An 18,132-nucleotide genomic window follows, 5' to 3' on the forward strand; every position below is an offset into this window, starting at 1 on the left:
TCCTCCACCAATGGGATCCTCCACATCCACATTTTAGCAAATATCAATGCAGTTAGGTGTAATAGGAAAATAAATTAACTAGACAATGTAAGCTGGGACAGACCTAAGAAGCCACTTAATGGCTAAGAATCCCCACTCTTCGCAAAGCAATACCAGGTAATGATCAATGATGATGACTTGGTGCCCGTGAGATGCATATCACAGCAAATCAGTAAGTAATTTTGCCTGAGAGAACTCAATTTTCTGTTGAGGGACATTATCGTCATCACAAAGGTAAACAAAGGTGCATACAGAATTACTATGCAAAACACGAGTAAAACAGGAAAGGGCTGCATTAAGATTGAATCCATGAGAACTCTTATTTCTGAGGGTTCTCTGAAGGTAGACATTTGAAAGTGGTGGCATGACATCCGCAGTCAAGTTCCTCTATTCATCATGCATTTCTGCATTTATTTGGCAATGTATGTGCACAGGCACAAACAGGCACCAACGGACACACACAGATACAAAAAGGCAGAAAACCATAGCACGTGGCCCCATCAGCGCATTCATGCACACCAACACAAGCATGCACATGCATGAACACAAAGAATCATGCACGCACGCACACACAATCACAGACACACAACATTCCCCTCTTTTACAAGCTGCCTTTGAAGTACTACTTCTCTGGTCTATGTTGCACTCTTAAGTTCTACACAGTTGAGCACCAAAGACACGATTGCATTGGCTAAGTCAGATATGACGACTTGTATTATTAGTTTAATGGATTCATTTCACTTACTTTTTGAAAGATGAGAGGGACCTTTGTTCCTGGAAGCTTCTTTTGATCATTATCCAGCAACATTGTCAAAGGCACTCCGAAGAGACCATTTTCTTGGGGTAGAATAGAAAGAGGAGACGTGAGTAAAGAATGTATTCCAACTTCTTATGATAACATCTCTCCATCCATTGCGCCAATCCTTTTACCTCGTCCTTTGACCCGCGCTGTCCTGTTCCTCTTCAGCTCTATTCCCAGAGCATCATAGAAGGCTGTTAGTTCAATCAGTGACAGGTATCTAATCTTCTTCATGTCTTCCAGGGACAAATCACCCACTTCCGTTAAGCCAAATCTACTTTTCCAGACAATAAATTTCTGAAATACAAAATGTAAGACTACATTGTATCATTATATTATTTTTACGACAACACTTGTAGTGAAACCAAGCAACAGTATCCTATAATACTAACAGAAAGTTAAAGAAAGCCGTACTGACGGAGCAAACAGAAACTGTCAAAAGGCTGTTCTGTCAAAAAATAGTGTATTTTTTTAAAAAAAAGGTAAACATTTCCCATTCTACTGTGTGGAATACAATTCCTTTTAAAGAAATAAAATTGGCTTAGTAGTAATTAGCATTAAGAATGAAATAAGAACGGAAACAAGGATGAAACAATTCTATGAAATGTTCTGTATTCTCAAAGTAGGTGGAAACGGTCAAAGCAGCAGTTCTATCTGAAATCCACACTAAATGCCCAGAAGCCTTATAGAAACCAATGGGTTACCTCTACACACCCTTTACGCCTGCTCACTATGTAGCAAATTTCTAATATTTGGCTCAACGCATCAAGACAACTTGCTGAGCTGTGTCGAACGGAGAAGGTTGGAATGCATCATATCTAGTAAGATCTGCCACATTTATGCTCTTCCTTTGCACTGGTGCACTTGTGTCTCCCAAGTGCCAATGCAGGGACCCTTGCACCATGATGCAAGGAGACCTGTGTTACAGTCAGGTTTGTCTCTGTTGCTCTAGGGATTTTTCCTCTTTCTACGTGTGCTGCAGAATTCAGCAAACACAAAAAGAGGCAAAAATTAGGAGAAATAAACATATTTCTTCTCGTTACCCTTCCCCTAGGAAGGTGTTTCATGTTGATGCCTTCCCAGGTTTACTAGTACTAGTAAACATGTGAATGCGCAGAAAACCATGGGTGGGTGCGTGGGAACACCAATGCTCCTCCCAGGAAATGCCTTTTTTAGGGCAGAGTAATTCAAGGCAGCGTGGAATGGTAAATCTCATTAAGGGCTTGTGTTGCACTCCCATCACCGTGTGTGGCACAATACAATGCAAGCCCTTGATAATTTTGAGCCAAAATATTAGAAAATAACAAAATCTGCAGACAGGAGGCCAGATTTACAAAGATGTGAAGTAGCGCAATACAGCACGACAAACTGCTGCACTGCATGACATGGAGAGGGCAGGAATGTGTCATATCTAAGCTATGGCACATCCTCCTCTCTCCCTGTGCTCACACTGCAGCCTAGCACCAACGCAGGCACCCTTGACCACGTTCCACCCATTGAACGCCTTTCCAGGGCAGAGTAAAGCAAGGCAGATTACTATGCCATGCAGAGCCATGCAAGGTGGCTCTGCATGGCATAGTAAATCTCACTTAAGGCTTGCGTTGCCCTTGTGTCTGCTTGCGAGACACAAGGGCAATGACATCCTTTCATAAATCTGGCCCAGGAGCACTATAGGAAGCTTGTTTATTTATTTCCTAGTTGAAAGTGGAGTGGGAAGCAGGGCCAGAAACTATTTGTGCTCAGTGGTTGACAGCGCGCTGCTTCACTGGGTGCAGCCCATGCAGTCCATGGTCCTCTGCTACATTTCTTAATGCAGGGAACTAAAAAAGATCGATTATGTTTGCCATAGTGCCCTCTTGCTTTGTTTCTTTTCAGGTTTCTCCTATTCTCTCTTGAGGAGGGCCTGGGTGAAGGACTGCCCCTAGAAGTGTATTCTCGTATGGGCTTTAGGGCTCCTCTCTGGAGGAGGGAGAAAGATTATCAAGCAGACACACTGACTGCAGTGTCCTTACCACTATGAAAGTTTCATTGCAGGGCACCTTTGACAGGAAATAAGGACCCACCGCTCCCACTGAGGGGTTAAAATAATGGGCTGTTCGCAGAGTCTGTGAATGCTCTTGCTCTTGAACAGAATGTCTCCGCATTTAGAAAAGCTGTGCTGCCTAATGACCACTTCCTTCTGAACTGCTCTAAGTGTTTCTCATGTTGGACTGCAGAGTCTCTAAATCCACTGGAGGTGTCTCACTTTAAAAAAACAGATTTTCATCAACAGATCTTAGATCCCCTGAAAGGCAACCAACACACGCCCATGCGTACATCCAACATTTTGAGGATGGCTACTATTGTGTGTGTGTATGTCTTTGAGTGTGAGTGTCTATGTGTGTGCGAGAGCTAGAGAGAGTGCTCCGCTACTAACTGAACAGAAGTTGATCATAAGGAACAACAAGTGCATAGTGGCAGAAGATTATGGCTCTCACTGCAGACTGCCCCCTAGGTGAATATTACAGTCTGCCTGATGGCGTAATTGCCGCCCTTTCACCACAATTTGAATTATGTTCTGGTCAGTAGGGGAAGGAATCTCCAACTCTCTCCCTATGAGCATAGGTTTCTCCTCACCTCAGTGAAACATGCCCTACCCCCCTTTCCTCTGTTGCTGGCTGTTGCTTAGCAAACTCAGCTATCTGCCAGCATCAGGCTGACTTAGATATCAGCCCTGAACTTCAGCAGTTCTGACTGGCCTGACCTCAGGCAACATCTACAGCTGAGCCAACATAAACGGAACAAATGGGCATGATAAACTTCTTAAGACTGTGCAACAAGAGTTTGCCAGGGACACAAACTTTTCTGGCGAGTGTGTCCCATTGTGGCCGTGAATTAGCCTTGGACCCTAAAGAACGTTTGTGGTGGGCACAAAATAGGTAAAGGCGATATGAACTGCCCAGTAAGAATAGAGAGGAGCTAACTTCTGACTTGCAGGAAGATCTGCACACAACCCAGCTGACTGGAGATCAGTGAGTAGCTTTACTCAGCGGATTAAGCCACATACTAGCAGCACATCTGATGGCATGAGTGAAGTACACTTTGTGCTCCCATGGGGTACAATGGTATGACAGAAGGAGTTGCAGATGCTTGTGCAACCCTTTCTGTAATACTGATAGTGCGTACATGTAGTGCCATCGCTATCATGAGAGGGTGTTCCCTCATTTGCATGGGAGCATGACCCTTGCAAATGAAGGACTCTCTTTACTTCTGCACCCATGCAGTCGCTGGCACAGACACATTGTGTGTCAAAACATGGTGGTGCATTGTCAGTTTGCCTTCTGAAAGCAGCACTTTTGAAGGGCGAAAGAGGGTCACATTGATCCCCTAGACATCCCCTTGCAGACAGGTGCAGTCACGGAGAAGCACGGAGCAGCTTTTTTAGCAGCCACTCCATAGTTCAGTGAAGGCGCTGCCCTCAGGTCAGCACTAGATTGAGGCACAATCATTGTAATAGGGTGAACTCTCCCTGCTTGCGCTTGGCACACTATTTGAAAAGTGCAGCATGGCGCAAGCAGGCAAAATGCGCCCTATGCGATATAGGACCCCTGATTGGAGTCACAAAAGGAACTCTGGATCATTAACTAGTTCATGAAGCATCAGACATTTTCCAGACTTGATATATGGTAAACTAGCTCTGTCCTCAATCCCTCATACCTATAGGATGCCCTTATCTTCCTACTTATTGCCCCATGTCCTAAAAGGAACATCGAGGTCTTTACATTTCATCTATGATTTTAGGGTATTATTCCATTGGCTGTGGTCCCCTGCCTAATTCTTTAATTACTAATTCTTTAATGACTGAACTGACCTTCGAGCCCTTACAGTTACAGGGAATTCGTTTTTGAAGTGTGATTAATCCCAAATCAAATAGTCCCTTTCCCACTCAACTCCCATGGATCTTGGCGCATCCTCACATTTACAAGAACTTTTAAACCTGGGGATTTGCCAAAAACGTAAACCTTCCCAGGGGAGGCATAGTGAGGATAACTATCTCTATTTCTCCTTTCTACTCTTCTTATGTGTGCTGCATTCTACAGCACTCATAAAAAGAGGAATATGACTCCCAGGATTGTGCCACTTCCTGCACAGAAACAATCCTGCATGGTGTAAGGGTGCCTGTATTATCGCTAGCCTGGCAAAAATGCACCAGCGCAAAAGAAAGGACAGAATTGCACAATATTGCCTTAAATACAGCACATTCCTGTTATTTCGCACAGTCTAGTGTCTTATGAGGAAGACTGTGTGACTTCCTCATAAAGGAAAGACACACGATTGATGGACAGAATGCAGAAGAAATCAAAACATTCACTCCCATTTGAATGATCTGGGTTAAATCCATCATTCTTTAGCTCACCATGCCACCCCAGCTTGGACCTGGCCATATGCAAATCAGTCCTGACCCTGTGGCCTAAACTGCCAAGCCAGGTCCTCTCTGGACCGGACACAAGCACCCTAGGACCGGTTTCGGGGTTTCATCCCTCATCAGCCAGGATAGCTTGAATCCAGTGGTAGAGTGAGCTGGGGACCCACGTCTGGGCATACCCGGCGCAATTAGGGCCAGAAAGCAAAAGACAAACAATTGATGGACAGAATGCAGAACAAATCAAAACATTCACCGAAGTCAAGAGATCTGGGTTCAAGCCATCATTCTTTTGTTCACCATGCCACACCAGTTTGGACCTGGCCATATGCAAATCAGTCTTGACCCTGTGCCTCATGGGAACAGTCTAGGCCAAATGATGGATTTCACCCAGATCTCTTGACTGGGGGGTGAATGTTTTGATTTCTTCTGCATTCTGTCCATCAATTGTGTGTCTTTTGCTTCCTCAAAAATGAGGCCCATATTGTAATTCATTAGTATTTGAAAAACATACAATCTGCCATAAGTTTGGCATCACATTGTCTTTCGGTAAAGTAGGGCATTACACTCTGAACGCTTCCATTGCAGAATCTCATTCAGTCTGATCAGTGAGTGTGCCAGGTACAGTGAATTCTCAGTATTTTGGTTGGTAAGGTGAGAGCTCTTAAACTTTTATGCTCATGTTTAGGCAGAGGAAGCTGATGGTACCTGCAGGTTTTCATACGTAAATACTCACTTTAAGTGCTCTTCAAAGTTATCTGTTAATAAAACCCCTCTTTTAGAAGCTGTAACACTGACCAAATCCAGATTTGCTAAGCCTGTGCATTGTCCTTACATCACACAAGGGTTAAGTAAGATTTTCAAAACCACACAAGGGGTGATTTGCACTGCCTTGCGTGACTATGTATGAAATGTAACGCAACAGCTTGCACAACATTGCATTACATTTCATAGTGGTAGGGATTCCATGGGTGGAGCATGGGCATTCCTGTGCATCCAGCCATGGACTCTGACGCAATCAGAGATTTACTGAAATCAGTATACTTTGGATTGCAAAAATATGGTACGACACCCCGACCATGAAGTAATGAGGAGAAATATCCTCTATCTATGTGTGATGTATTCTGCACCACGCATAGAAAAAGGAAATTGCCTCTTAAGATTGTTTATGTGCAGGAAACCATCCCTTACTGTACAAAAACAATCCTTCCTGTATCCCAGGCATCCTTTAATCATGGGGCAAGTGTGTCTGCATTGGTGCTAGCCAACCTCAGGTGTGCCACCACAGGTATAGAGCTGATAGCTTAGTAGATTTGGAACTGTTCAGCTTGCTACCCTGGGCTGTGTGAACTTTTAGTAAATATGCATCTTAGTGTTTCATGAGTTATTTACTGTGTCATGCTGTACCTCAGTCAGGTGTATGCCTTTCCTGCGTGGCTCAGCTAGGCTTGACAAGCCAACTTTGTAAATGGAATAACTCCCAATGAGTAAAGTATTATTGTTGTCAATGGTTCATACAGTTAAATAACAGTGTTGCCACCAGATACTGCCCAGTAACCAATGACTTTTGTAAGGCTCAATGAAAATGCCTCATACCTTGCCATAACGGGAGCCCCGTAGCTCATATGGCAATATGGATGACCTCTCTCAAAGGCCATCCTGGGGATTCTAAGAGTGTGCGAATACCTTGGTGATACCTTTCCAGGGCCATGTTGCTTTTATGTCTGATTCATACAGGCAATCTCCAATTTTCCTGGGGTCTCACCACTATGCTACTTATGAAATGCCAAATATTCACTATATAAGCACTAATTTTAAGCCCCGTGCTGTGAGTAATAAAGAAGGAGACACACAAAAATCTGCAACCCATTCTGTAATACCAACAAACCATGAGAGAACAAAAACAGGGACAAATGCTGTTGCACTTCCAGCACATTTTCTTTGATTCAGTTTCAGGTATATTGGGGACTTCATATTCAGCGATTTCAGCAATTCTCAGATCCTTTTCCATCTCTGCTGCACGGCTATGGAATACCCTTCCTTCTAACATTGTAGAAATCGAATAATTTTCTCCTTTTAGAAAACATCTCAAAATCTGGTTCTTTTCTTCTTAGTTCTGGTATTATAGTTTTTCAGGAAAAGATTCTTGATCCCATTTCTTTCTCAGCTTTGTGTAATGAGTAATATTTTTTCTCTGTGTCCAACAATTTGGCTGACATCTTTGACACCCTTGGGTTTAGTGCGCTCAATAAATTCAATTTCATTTCATTTCAGATGTTATTAGGGCGAAAGGTGTGCGTTCTGTTGATGGAAACTGCCTCTTCCCATGTTTTACCATTGATTGCTTAAGAGTACTTCGCTTATAGGAGTGTTTGTGTGATACCAAAAGGCTTGCCAGATATCAAAACATGTGTAAACACGCAATCAACTAAGCACAAGGAATTGTTGAACCAATAGAATGTATCTACTTCAATTACCAAATTAAAGATGTTGCATATCCAAGCACACTTCAGGTAAATACACTACTCCACTCATTCTAATATCTTCAGCAAGTTGCATCTATCACATTTTGAGGAACACTTAATCATTAAAGACTGTGAGTTCCATAAGGGCTTATGATGGAATTATAGGGTATGACCTTAACTTGGTTAAGGAGCAAAGGAGACAAATAACAATTTCCTGGCTACCGAATACATTCCTGAGTTTAACAAGGAGTGAAGCTACTAAAGCCAAATGACACAAATCGCAGGATAAGATTCATGTCAGGAAATGCAGAAATCATAGAGAGCAAATTATTGTTAGTAAATTATTGTTAGTAAGATATGTTTAAAATGGGCCAAGCCAAGGTGAACATGCCGCCCACATAAAACATTAGAATTTGCGTTTACAGATAGATTTTGGCAATAAAATGTGCTTTCCATGAGATCCATTTTCTGAATTTATATTGGAACAAGGGCAACTAACCAATGATCGAGCCTCAAGTTGCCCTGTGAGCCAGCAGAACCAAATGAGGATATAAATACTATATTTATTTCATACTAGGAACACTGATTATGACCCATGCTGGCCACAGCAGTATGAATGTTACTATGAAAACCTCAAGACTGAGCTCAAACTTGGAGAAGCTGCAAATCACGATACAGCAAGAGTGGCGTAGTACCTCTCTGCGGCAGGCATTTTCTCCTTCATATATGTTTCAGACATTTAAAAAAAGACACATTTGCCCATCGTCCAAAACTGTAAGGATACAAATGTCTGACAAGCAAACTGCACTGTTACCTTTCATATTATATACTGAAGGTTCATTAGAAGGTCCACTTGAACCTTCTTGATCTTTGGGATATCCAGTGGCATCCAAAGAGAGATGTGAGAGAAATCTAGAGATTAAGAATCTGATATAATCTTTGGTGGCAACAGAAAAATGTTTTTTTTTTCCCAGATGAATAACATCCACCACACTATTTCTACGGTGGATTGAGAGATAATGCTTTAACAGTGTATGCATGTCCAACACAAATCAGATAACTTTCTGTTAGACATGAGGCATGAACATCAATTTTAAAATATGCCAGATGTAGCAAAAGTAACATTACAGACCAATTGACACTTTAATAACATCGTAGTTTTGAGCTTGCTTCCACCAGCCAGTTGTAGCATGTTCTTCCCATGACCCCCCCCCCCCCCCCCCGTTTCAAGTCTATGAAATCAGGCCCCATGCTTCTTCAAGCTTCAAGAACAACTACATTATCAATGGAAATCGCAATTTTTTGTTATCAGACTAATACTTACAGGCAAAGCAGAGTCATCTTTTTTTATCCGCTGATTCTTGGGGATTTCTTGGATTTTGTTGTCCCCTGCAATAGCCTCTGAGAAAGAGACCTCAAAGGAGAGTTCTTCTGCCACTGATGGACTGGCCTTTTCCAGACAACTCTTAACTGTAATGAATAGAGTGTATAAATGATGGTATAAAATATAATTTGATCAAGGTAAGCATAACTTGCATCTAATGATTTTTTTTCTCAGTCAGAGGATGGACAGGTGAGGGCATAGATGGACCCTGTACACAAACCAATTGTTCATAATATAACCCAAGGGCTTTCTTCAAAACTGATGGGGAGGGAAAATAAAATAAGCAACACATTTAAAAAGCGAAAGTATAAAAAAATAACAGACTAGACATAAAAAAACAAAATATACATACAAATGAGGGCAAGCAATAAAAAGCACAACTACTATTGAAGGGATTAAAAATATTTGAAGTTGAGGGGCAGGGGCGTCCGCAGGGGGGGGCAAGAGGGGGCTCTTGCCCCCCCCCGGATTCAGGCCCGGTTCTAGAGGATGCAGTGGCCCACATACCTGGGCCGATTTTCCTACCTGAAAGGCTGCCACAGCGCCGAGTGTGACTCTCAGCAGGTCACAGAGTGAGGCCGGTCCATTGCCATGGGCAAAATGACAATGGGCCGGCAGAGGAGGCACAGCATGGAGCATCTCCACCCATCCCAGGCCTCAGGAGGTGAGCAGCACAATTAGCAAGTCTTAGGCAGGGGACGGGAGCTTTAGTCTCTCACAGCAGGCCACAACAATCAGATAAAAAACTACGGGGCGCGGGTGGGGGCGTTTGGGGAGCGGGGTTAGTGCAAACATTCTTAGTTTAAAAACTGTGAAGTGACAGACCGGATTGAAATTGAAACTTTCTTATGAAATTCCATCCGTTTGTGCAATGGGGAGAATGCTGTATACAGCTAACAGTGAAAAAACTCTGGAAAAAACACTATGGACTGAAATAACTACATTTAAAGAACAATATGACTAAAAATGGGAAAAAAATGAAAATTCGATTTTGACAATGTTGGAGTGAAAAATTTAATTTCTCCTCCATGTTGTGGCCAAGGGAGACGTAAGAGCAGAGGAGAGATAAAGAGAGAGACAGAGCCAAAAGGAAAAATAAGAGACGTAGGGCCATATGTATCAAGGCCAAATGGGTTCGCAAACGCTGAAATTCGCAGAATTTCGGCGTTTGCGAACCCATTTTCGCTAAATGGTATGTATGAAACAATTTGGGTGCAAAATAAGGAATCGCAAAATTTGCCATTTCTTATTTTGCGATTGCATTTAAGGAATCGCAAATTTTGCGATTCCTTAAATGCAATGTATCAAGGAAAAATAAATTCCAAAATGCCCATAAGGAATCGCAAATTACCACCAACTTCTAGTTGGTGGTAAGTTGCGAATTCTTTTAAAAAGCATTTTTTTTTAAATCAAAGGTGCCATGTGACGCTCATACATGCCCTTAGGGCATGTATGGGCGCCATATGCCCACACATGTCATTTTCAGGGGTGCAGCAGGGTGTTCTTGAGACACCCCTGCACCCTTGAAAATATCCTCAATTTGGAATTAGCAAATTGCGAATCGCAAATTGGGAATAATTTCACATTTATTCCTATGGGCCTCCTGGCCCATAGAAATGAATGGGAAATTATTCCTTAATTGCGATTAGCAATTTGCTAATCGCAATTAAGGAATTTTAAGGAATCGCTAAAAAAATAGCGAATTTCTTCATACATTCCATTTTGCGATTTCTAAATAGCGATTCCTTAAAAATCGCTATTTAGGAATCGCAAAAGGGTATGTTGATACATATGGCCCGTAGTGGGGAGTAGAGACAAACGGAGAGGGGGAGAGGAAAGAGGGAGAAATGATGGACGAGAGAAGATAGGAAAAGAGGCGAGAGGTGGGGACATAATTATAGATAAACACAATGAGGTAAGGAGACGGAGGGAGACAGAGGGCGACAGACAGGGAGACAGACAGAGGGAAGAGGCGACAGAGGGAAGGAGACAGACAGACAGGGAGACAGATAGAGGGAGATACAGGGCGAGAGACAGACAGAGGGAGGGAGACAGAGAGAGAGGGAAAGAGAGGGAGACAGAGAGAGAGGGAGACAGAGAGAGGGAGACAGAGAGAGGGAGACAGAGAGAGGGAGACAGACAGAGAGAGGGAGACAGACAGAGAGAGGGAGACAGACAGAGAGAGGGAGACAGAGGGAGGGAGACAGAGGGAGGGAGACAGAGGGAGGGAGCCAGAGATAGGGAAACAGAGATAAAGAGACAGAGGGAGGGAGACCGAGGGAGGGAGACAGAGGGAGGGAGACAGAGGGAGGGAGCCAGAGGGAGGGAGACAGAGGGAGGGAGCCAGGGAGGGAGACAGAGATAGGGAGACAGAGAGAGGGAGGCAGAGAGAAGGAGACAAAGACAGACAGAGGGAGACAGAGAGAGAGGGAGACAGAGAGGGAGGGAGGCAGCAGGAGGGAGACTGAGGGACAGAGACTGAGAGACTGAGGAAGGGAGACAGAGAGACAGAGAGAGGGAGACAGAGAGAGAGAGAGGGAGACAGACAGAGAGAGGGAGACAGAAAGAGGGAGACAAAAAGAGGGAGACAGAAAGAGGGAGAGAGCAAGGGAGAGCGAGAGAGAGGGAGACAGAGAGGGAGGGAGACAGAGAGAGAGAGGGAGGGAGGGAGACAGACAGATAGAGACAGACAGAGACAGATGGAGGCAGAGACAGGGACAGGGGAAGACACGCAGAGACAGACAGAGACGGAGAGGGAGACAGAGGGAGGGAAACAGGGACAGATAAAAACAGACAGATAGAGGCAGAGACAGGGACAGACAGATAGGGGCACAGACTAAGACAGACAGAGAGACAGAAAGACATAGAGGGAGACGGAGGGAGAGAGAGAGGGAGGGAACAGAGGGTGACAGAGGGAGGCAGAGAGAGGAGATAGAGGGAGGGAGAAAGACAGAGGGAGACAGAGAGAGGGTGACAAAGGGAGGGAGACAGAGGGAGGGAGACAGAGGGAGGGAGACAGGAAGGGAGCCAGGGAGGGAGACAGAGGGAGGGAGACAGAGGGAGGGAGACAAAGACAGGCAGAGGGAGACAGAGAGAGAGGGAGGCAGATAGGGCGGGAGACAGAGGGAGGGAGGGAGAGAGGGAGGGAGACAGAGGGAGGGAGACAGAGGAAGGGAGACCAAGGGAGGGAGACCAAGGGAGGGAGACCAAGGGAGGGAGACAGAGACAGACAGAGGGAGACGGAGAGAGAGGGAGAGAGATAGGCGGGAGACAGAGGGAGAGAGAGAGAGAGAGAGAGGGTGGGAGACAGAAGGAGGAAGACAGAGGGCGACAGACAGAGGTAGGGGGGTGACAGAGGGAGGGAGACAGACAGGGAGACAGATAGAGGGAGACAGACAGAGACAGACAGAGGAAGGGAGACAGAGAGAGAGGGAAAGACGGAGACAGAGAGAGATGGAGACAGAGAGAGACGAAGACAGAGAGAGGGAAACAGAGGGAGGGAGGCAGAGGAAGACAGAGAGAGGGAGACAGAGAGAGGGGGAGACAGAGGGAGACGGAGAGAGAGGGAGACAGAGAGGGAGGGAGGCAGCGGGAGGGAGGCAGCGGGAGGGAGGCAGAGGGAGGGAGACTGAGGGACAGAGACTGAGGGAGGGAGACAGAGGAAGGGAGGGAGGGAGAGAGACAGAGAGAGGGAGACAGAGAGAGATAGGGAGACAGACAGAGTGAGTGAGACAGAGGGAGATGGAGAGAGAGCAAGGGAGAGCGAGAGCGAGGGAGACAGAGAGGGAGGGAGACAGAGAGAGAGAGAGGGAGGGAGGGAGACAGACAGATAGAGACAGACAGAGACAGATGGAGGCAGAGACTGGGACAGGGGAAGACACGCAGAGACAGACAGAGAGACGGAGAGGGAGACAGAGGGAGGGAAACAGGGACAGATAGAAACAGACAGATAGAGGCAGAGACAGGGACAGACAGATAGGGGCAGAGACTAAGACAGACAGAGAGACAGAAAGACATAGAGGGAGACGGAGGGAGAGAGAGAGGGAGGGAACAGAGGGTGACAGAGGGAGACAGAGAGAGGAGATAGAGGGAGGGAGAAAGACAGAGGGAGACAGAGAGAGGGTGACAAAGGGAGGGAGACAGAGGGAGGGAGGCAGAGGGAGGGAGACAGAGGGAGGGAGACAGAGGGAGGGAGACAGAGGGATGAGACAGAGGGATGGAGACAGGCAGAGGGAGACAGTCAGAGAGCGACAGTAAGAGGGCGACAGACAGAGGGCGACAGACAGAGGGCGACAGACAGAGGGCGACAGGCAGAGGGCAACAGACAGAGGGCGACAGACAGAGGGCGACAGACAGAGGGCAACAGACAGAGGGAGACAATCAGAGGAAGGGAGACAGAGGAAGGGAGACAGAGGAAGGGAGAGACAGAGGGAGGGAGACAAAGGGAGGGAGACAAAGGGAGGGAGACAAAGGGAGGGAGACAGTGCGACCGAGAGGGAGACTGAAGGAGGGAGACAGAGGGAGGGAGGGAGACAGACAGACAAAGGGCGACAGACAGAGGGCGACAGACAGAGGGAGACAGACAGAGGGAGACAGACAGAGGGAGGAGGGCGACAGAGGGAGGTAGACAGACAGAGGGAGAGAGACAGACAGAGGGAGGGAGGGAGAGAAAATGAGGGAGGGAGACAGAGGGAGGGAGACAGGGAGAGAGAGCGAGATAGACAGACAGAGTGAGTGAAATAGAGGGAGACAGAGAGAGGGAAGGAGAGAGAGAGATAGAGAGAGTGATGGAGGTAGACAGTGAGACAGAGAGTGAGACAGGGAGAGAGAGAGGGAGACAGAGGGAGGGAGACAGAGGGAGGGAGACAGACAAAGGGTGACAGACAGAGGGCGACAGACAGAGGGAGACAGACAGAGGGAGACAGACAGAGGGAGGAGGGCGACAGAGGGAGGTAGACAGAAAGAGGGAGAGAGACAGGGAGGGAGGGAGACAGAGGGAGAGAGAGGGAGGGAGACAGGGAGCGAGAGGGAGGGAGACAGGGAGAGAGAGGGAGAGAGACAGAGAGAGAGCGAGGGAGAGAGAGATAGACAGACAGAGTGAGTGAGAGAGAAAGAGGGAGAGGGAGGGAGACAGAGATAGAGAGAAGGAGGGAGACAGAGAGAGAGGGAGGGAGACAGAGAGAGAGGGAGGGAGACAGAGAGACAGACACAGAGAGAGAGAGAGAGAGAGAGAGAGAGAGAGAGAGAGAGAGAGAGAGAGAGAGAGAGAGAGAGAGAGAGAGAGAGAGAGAGAGAGAGAAAGATGTTTGTATGCCGGGTCTGGTGGCTAAGTGGACGAAGGCGTCAGCTGCAGGGACCTGTGTTCAACCTCATGGTCATAGTTTTTTTGTTGCTCTAGCCTCTCCCCCCTCCCCCTCTGGCCCCGCCCCCACCAGTGCGGCCCTCGGCCACAAACCACACTTTAAATTTGGCCCCTGAGAGAAAGTTTGCGAGTACCCATGCTCTAGAACCGCATCAACCTGATTTAGAATGTTTTTGTTTTTTTCCGGTCATTTTTAGTTTTTCCCTCTGTTTTATTGTAGTTGCCAGGTCGTCTGCTGTGGCGCCTCACAAGATTTTTCCTCTTCCCCCTATGGGTTTCTTTGTTTATTTAAGCTCTTTGTCTTAATAGATTTTTTTTAATGTATTTAATACTTGTGCTCAATCATGTCGGAGGATGGTGATGAAGTTAAAATGTTGCCCCCCCCCGGAAACATTTCTGCGGATGCCCATGGGGCATGGCTCTGTACTTAGCAGAAACAATCTCTAGCTGCTCGTCCCCAGTCCAGTAAATGGGACAGTGCTTCATATTTCCCTATAGTAATTCACCATTCATTCTTTTTGGGTTCTGGAGTAGCATGCTAACTCGCCAAAAAGCGCTTCAACACCTCATCAAGGGTAGCAGGTGCTAAATAAATGCTAACGTTTCCCTCTTCTATCCTTCCTCTATCCCTTTCAATCCAAAAACAGACTAGCACGTCCACTGCTCACGTTAATTTCATATTTCACTATACTAATTCACCACTAATCCTTTTTGGGTCATAGAGTAGTGTGCTACTCGCCGAAAAAGGAATTTGAGGCCTAGTCAGGGGTAGTATGCACTATATAAATGCAATTACAATTACACTGCAAAGAAATACATTGAAGAGCCCTGAGATATGGAGTTGCACCCTGAGTCTTAAGCTGACATGGAGACATATTCTCCGATGGCTGAACATAGGGACCGCTGAGGTTTCTAAGTGTGGCAGAGCAAGCTGGTCAAAGATGGTGGCTGGAGCCACATGGTGCAAAAGAGACCTATGTAGAAATGAGTCCCAGTGGTGGAGTGAAAGATTGTTAGTGTTGTCAGGAGAGGGTACAATGCCCGTGACCACACTATGCACCTGGAGGACTTTGAGGGCAAGCAATCTGAAAGTGGGGCTCTGAGCCACTCCTTGGACCAAGCATCAGGCTGTAGAGTGGTGGCCTAGGAAGGGATTGTGAGACTGGGGGTTGTTTGGCTAGGAGATCCCAGCTGCGGGGAAGACAATGGGCATTCACCAAGAGGTGAACTCTAGCAGATGAAATAGTTTTGCTCAGTGCCTCCTTCTACATCTGATATTCAGGAGGTGGGAGGCCAATACATGGTGAAGTGGAGTGTGAGGGTGTCTGGAAGGGAACTTGGGGGAGCAATTACAATTTGAAACTATAAAACAATGAGTCTGGTGAGGAGAAACTAGCCTTATGTGACATTCTGCCTCTCAAGGTGATGATTCAAGAGTGGATCGCTTCAATTTTAATCTGTAAAGGCTGAAGGTGAGGGGGAAAAGTGGCAAGTAAGTGAGTGAGGTACAAGAGGTAACTTAACCCAGCGTCATCTCAATTTCTACTTAAGAAGAAAACCTAATCAGCTTTAGCAATTTCTGTGCCCCAGGTGGGTTAGGTGAATCAACCCATTCTTGTGGACTAACATTGCGTGTAGACTGCCCAGCTTACCTTATAGTGCTAACCAATTCTTTCTCCAGGGATGGCCTGGACTCTTTAAAGTGAGAAGTGAGGGAAGGTCGTACGGCTAATTTGGCTAGGGACATCCAGTGATTAAGGGATGATACAGGCCCAAGCTGGACAGTCTATGGAAGGATGTTGACTCACCAGGTGAAAGGGTAATAGACAGAAAACAACAGTATATAGCACTGCAGAGAAGATGAGGTCGGTACAGTGGGCAACGGAGGTGGCACTAGCAAAATGTGATGAACTGGAGGACTGGTCCCAGAGACAGGAGATCAGATGTCTGGGACTAGTAGAAGTAGTAGAGGGCACAAATCTGAACACTTCCTTGGTTGGCATTTTCACCATGATTCACACTGAAGATATGAGGGGGAGAGACTTGATAAAGTACACAGAGTGAAGCCAAGAAGAATGTCTAATGCTCTCAGACAGATAGATTTAGCTATCTAATCCTCTATGTGGGGTTTGTGTGGCTAAATTATTATCTGATCAGAATAAATGTTTAACAATAGAATGTTTGCCTATTTTTGAGGGAGCTACAACACACATTTCTGTCAAGCAGCTCAAAGTAATTTGAGGCAGTTCTGGCTTTTTATCAAAAGCATGCTACATTCAGGGACATGGAATTTTGCTTTTATTATTTGTGTATTGGCACATAAATCTAAGTATGCAAATTTTAGTTTGTTAAAAAGCCAGGAATGTCGTGTCAGTTCTTGTAGACCTGTGCAACAAGGGAATTCTCAAGACTAGACATCTGCAGCAACTAGACCCATTCCGTCCAGCAGCCAGTCAGACATTTGAAGAGCTGCTCAGGCTTTCATAATTCTTCATGATGCAGCAAACTTATCAAACTATAATAAAAAGTGTAGGTGGTGGTTGAAGGTAAAAGGTAGATGGAAGACTTGTATAGGTCAAAAACTGTAATAGAAGCTACTAAAGCAAATGTATGGAAGAACTGCAGACTCATAAAAAGAATTGAGGTGAAGGATAGCTAAATGGTCGCTTGCATTTGAGGACTGGACGGAGCATATGAAAATGAGAAGGAACTCTTGTGAGCATGTGGAGGACGGGTGCCTTCCACATAATGGGTGGTGGAGCAGAAGAGAAGATTAGGCTAAGAATCCCAGAAATAAGGGAGTGATTGCAGGGAAAAGGAAGTGCATACTAAGAATCACAGTCATGGTGAAAAGACTAGTTTAATGGTGCACCAGATTGCTAAAGCATGGATCAACACAATGCACCTACAATGTGCAAGAAGGTTTGCACAGGAGCCTAATCTACGTGCGCTCTGTGAAGTCAATGTGGTAGAAGCGAGCCAGCACTATTGTTGGGACAGTTTGTGGTTTCTATCGTCATGAACATACAATATGGGGGGGCGTGGCTTGGCGCCCGATGGCAATGGCGGCGCCCGTGTGAGGCTCTGCGGAAGCTTCGTGAGGCGTACCTTCTACAGCTCGTTTCTTTCCTGCTGGACGGCTTATGGTAGCGGCGGAACACTCCTGGATGCCAGCGCGACCATTGTCTTTCCGCTGGGATGCCCTGAGTCTGAGGAATATGCCGCCATAATAATAATAATAATAATCCACATTTGTAAAGCGCACAATCACCCATTAGGGTCTCTAGGCGCTGGGGGCCGTCGGGAAGATTAAGCAAGCTATTGCCCAGAGTCACATGGTGCTGGGCTAACCTGCCGCCGGAGCCGGGGATCGAACCGTGATCCCCAGATTCCAGCGTCAGTCGCCCTGGCCGCGGCGCCACACCTCTTCCACCTCTTGCCATGAACAGCTCCGCCACAGGTACCGGCGCGGCCGCCATTTTGTGACGCCGCGATTTTTCAGTCTTCCTTGCCGCCTCATGCGTTTCTCTCTGTGATAACATTCACCTTGCTCCTGGGCTCTCCACATCTTTTCTTCTGCGGCCTCCCAGCTCTCCTAACTTCAGCTTTAATATCACCAGCGGATACATTCCTGCATCTCCAGCCGTCATTGTGTGAGGCGTTTGACCTTTTCTCACACAG

At 46.2% G+C, this 18,132-nt stretch overlaps 1 protein-coding gene across 4 annotated transcripts in view; it reads right to left on the reverse strand.

Moving 5' to 3' along the window:
- Positions 1-18,132, reverse strand: part of ARHGAP28 (Rho GTPase activating protein 28) — a 1,241,333-nt gene that overhangs the window by 167,039 nt on the left and 1,056,162 nt on the right. For all 4 annotated transcript variants that reach the window (XM_078687539.1, XM_078687538.1, XM_078687537.1 and 1 more), the window contains 3 exons: positions 9,030-9,175; positions 970-1,135; positions 785-876 (listed from right to left, as the gene is read on the reverse strand). In XM_078687539.1, the coding sequence (XP_078543665.1) occupies positions 785-876; positions 970-1,135; positions 9,030-9,175 (404 nt within the window). The remainder of the gene's footprint in view (positions 1-784; positions 877-969; positions 1,136-9,029; positions 9,176-18,132) is intronic.

Source organism: Lissotriton helveticus, chromosome 4_1 (genome assembly GCF_964261635.1).
Source record: "Lissotriton helveticus chromosome 4_1, aLisHel1.1, whole genome shotgun sequence".
Classification (NCBI taxonomy): Eukaryota; Metazoa; Chordata; class Amphibia; order Caudata; family Salamandridae; genus Lissotriton; species Lissotriton helveticus.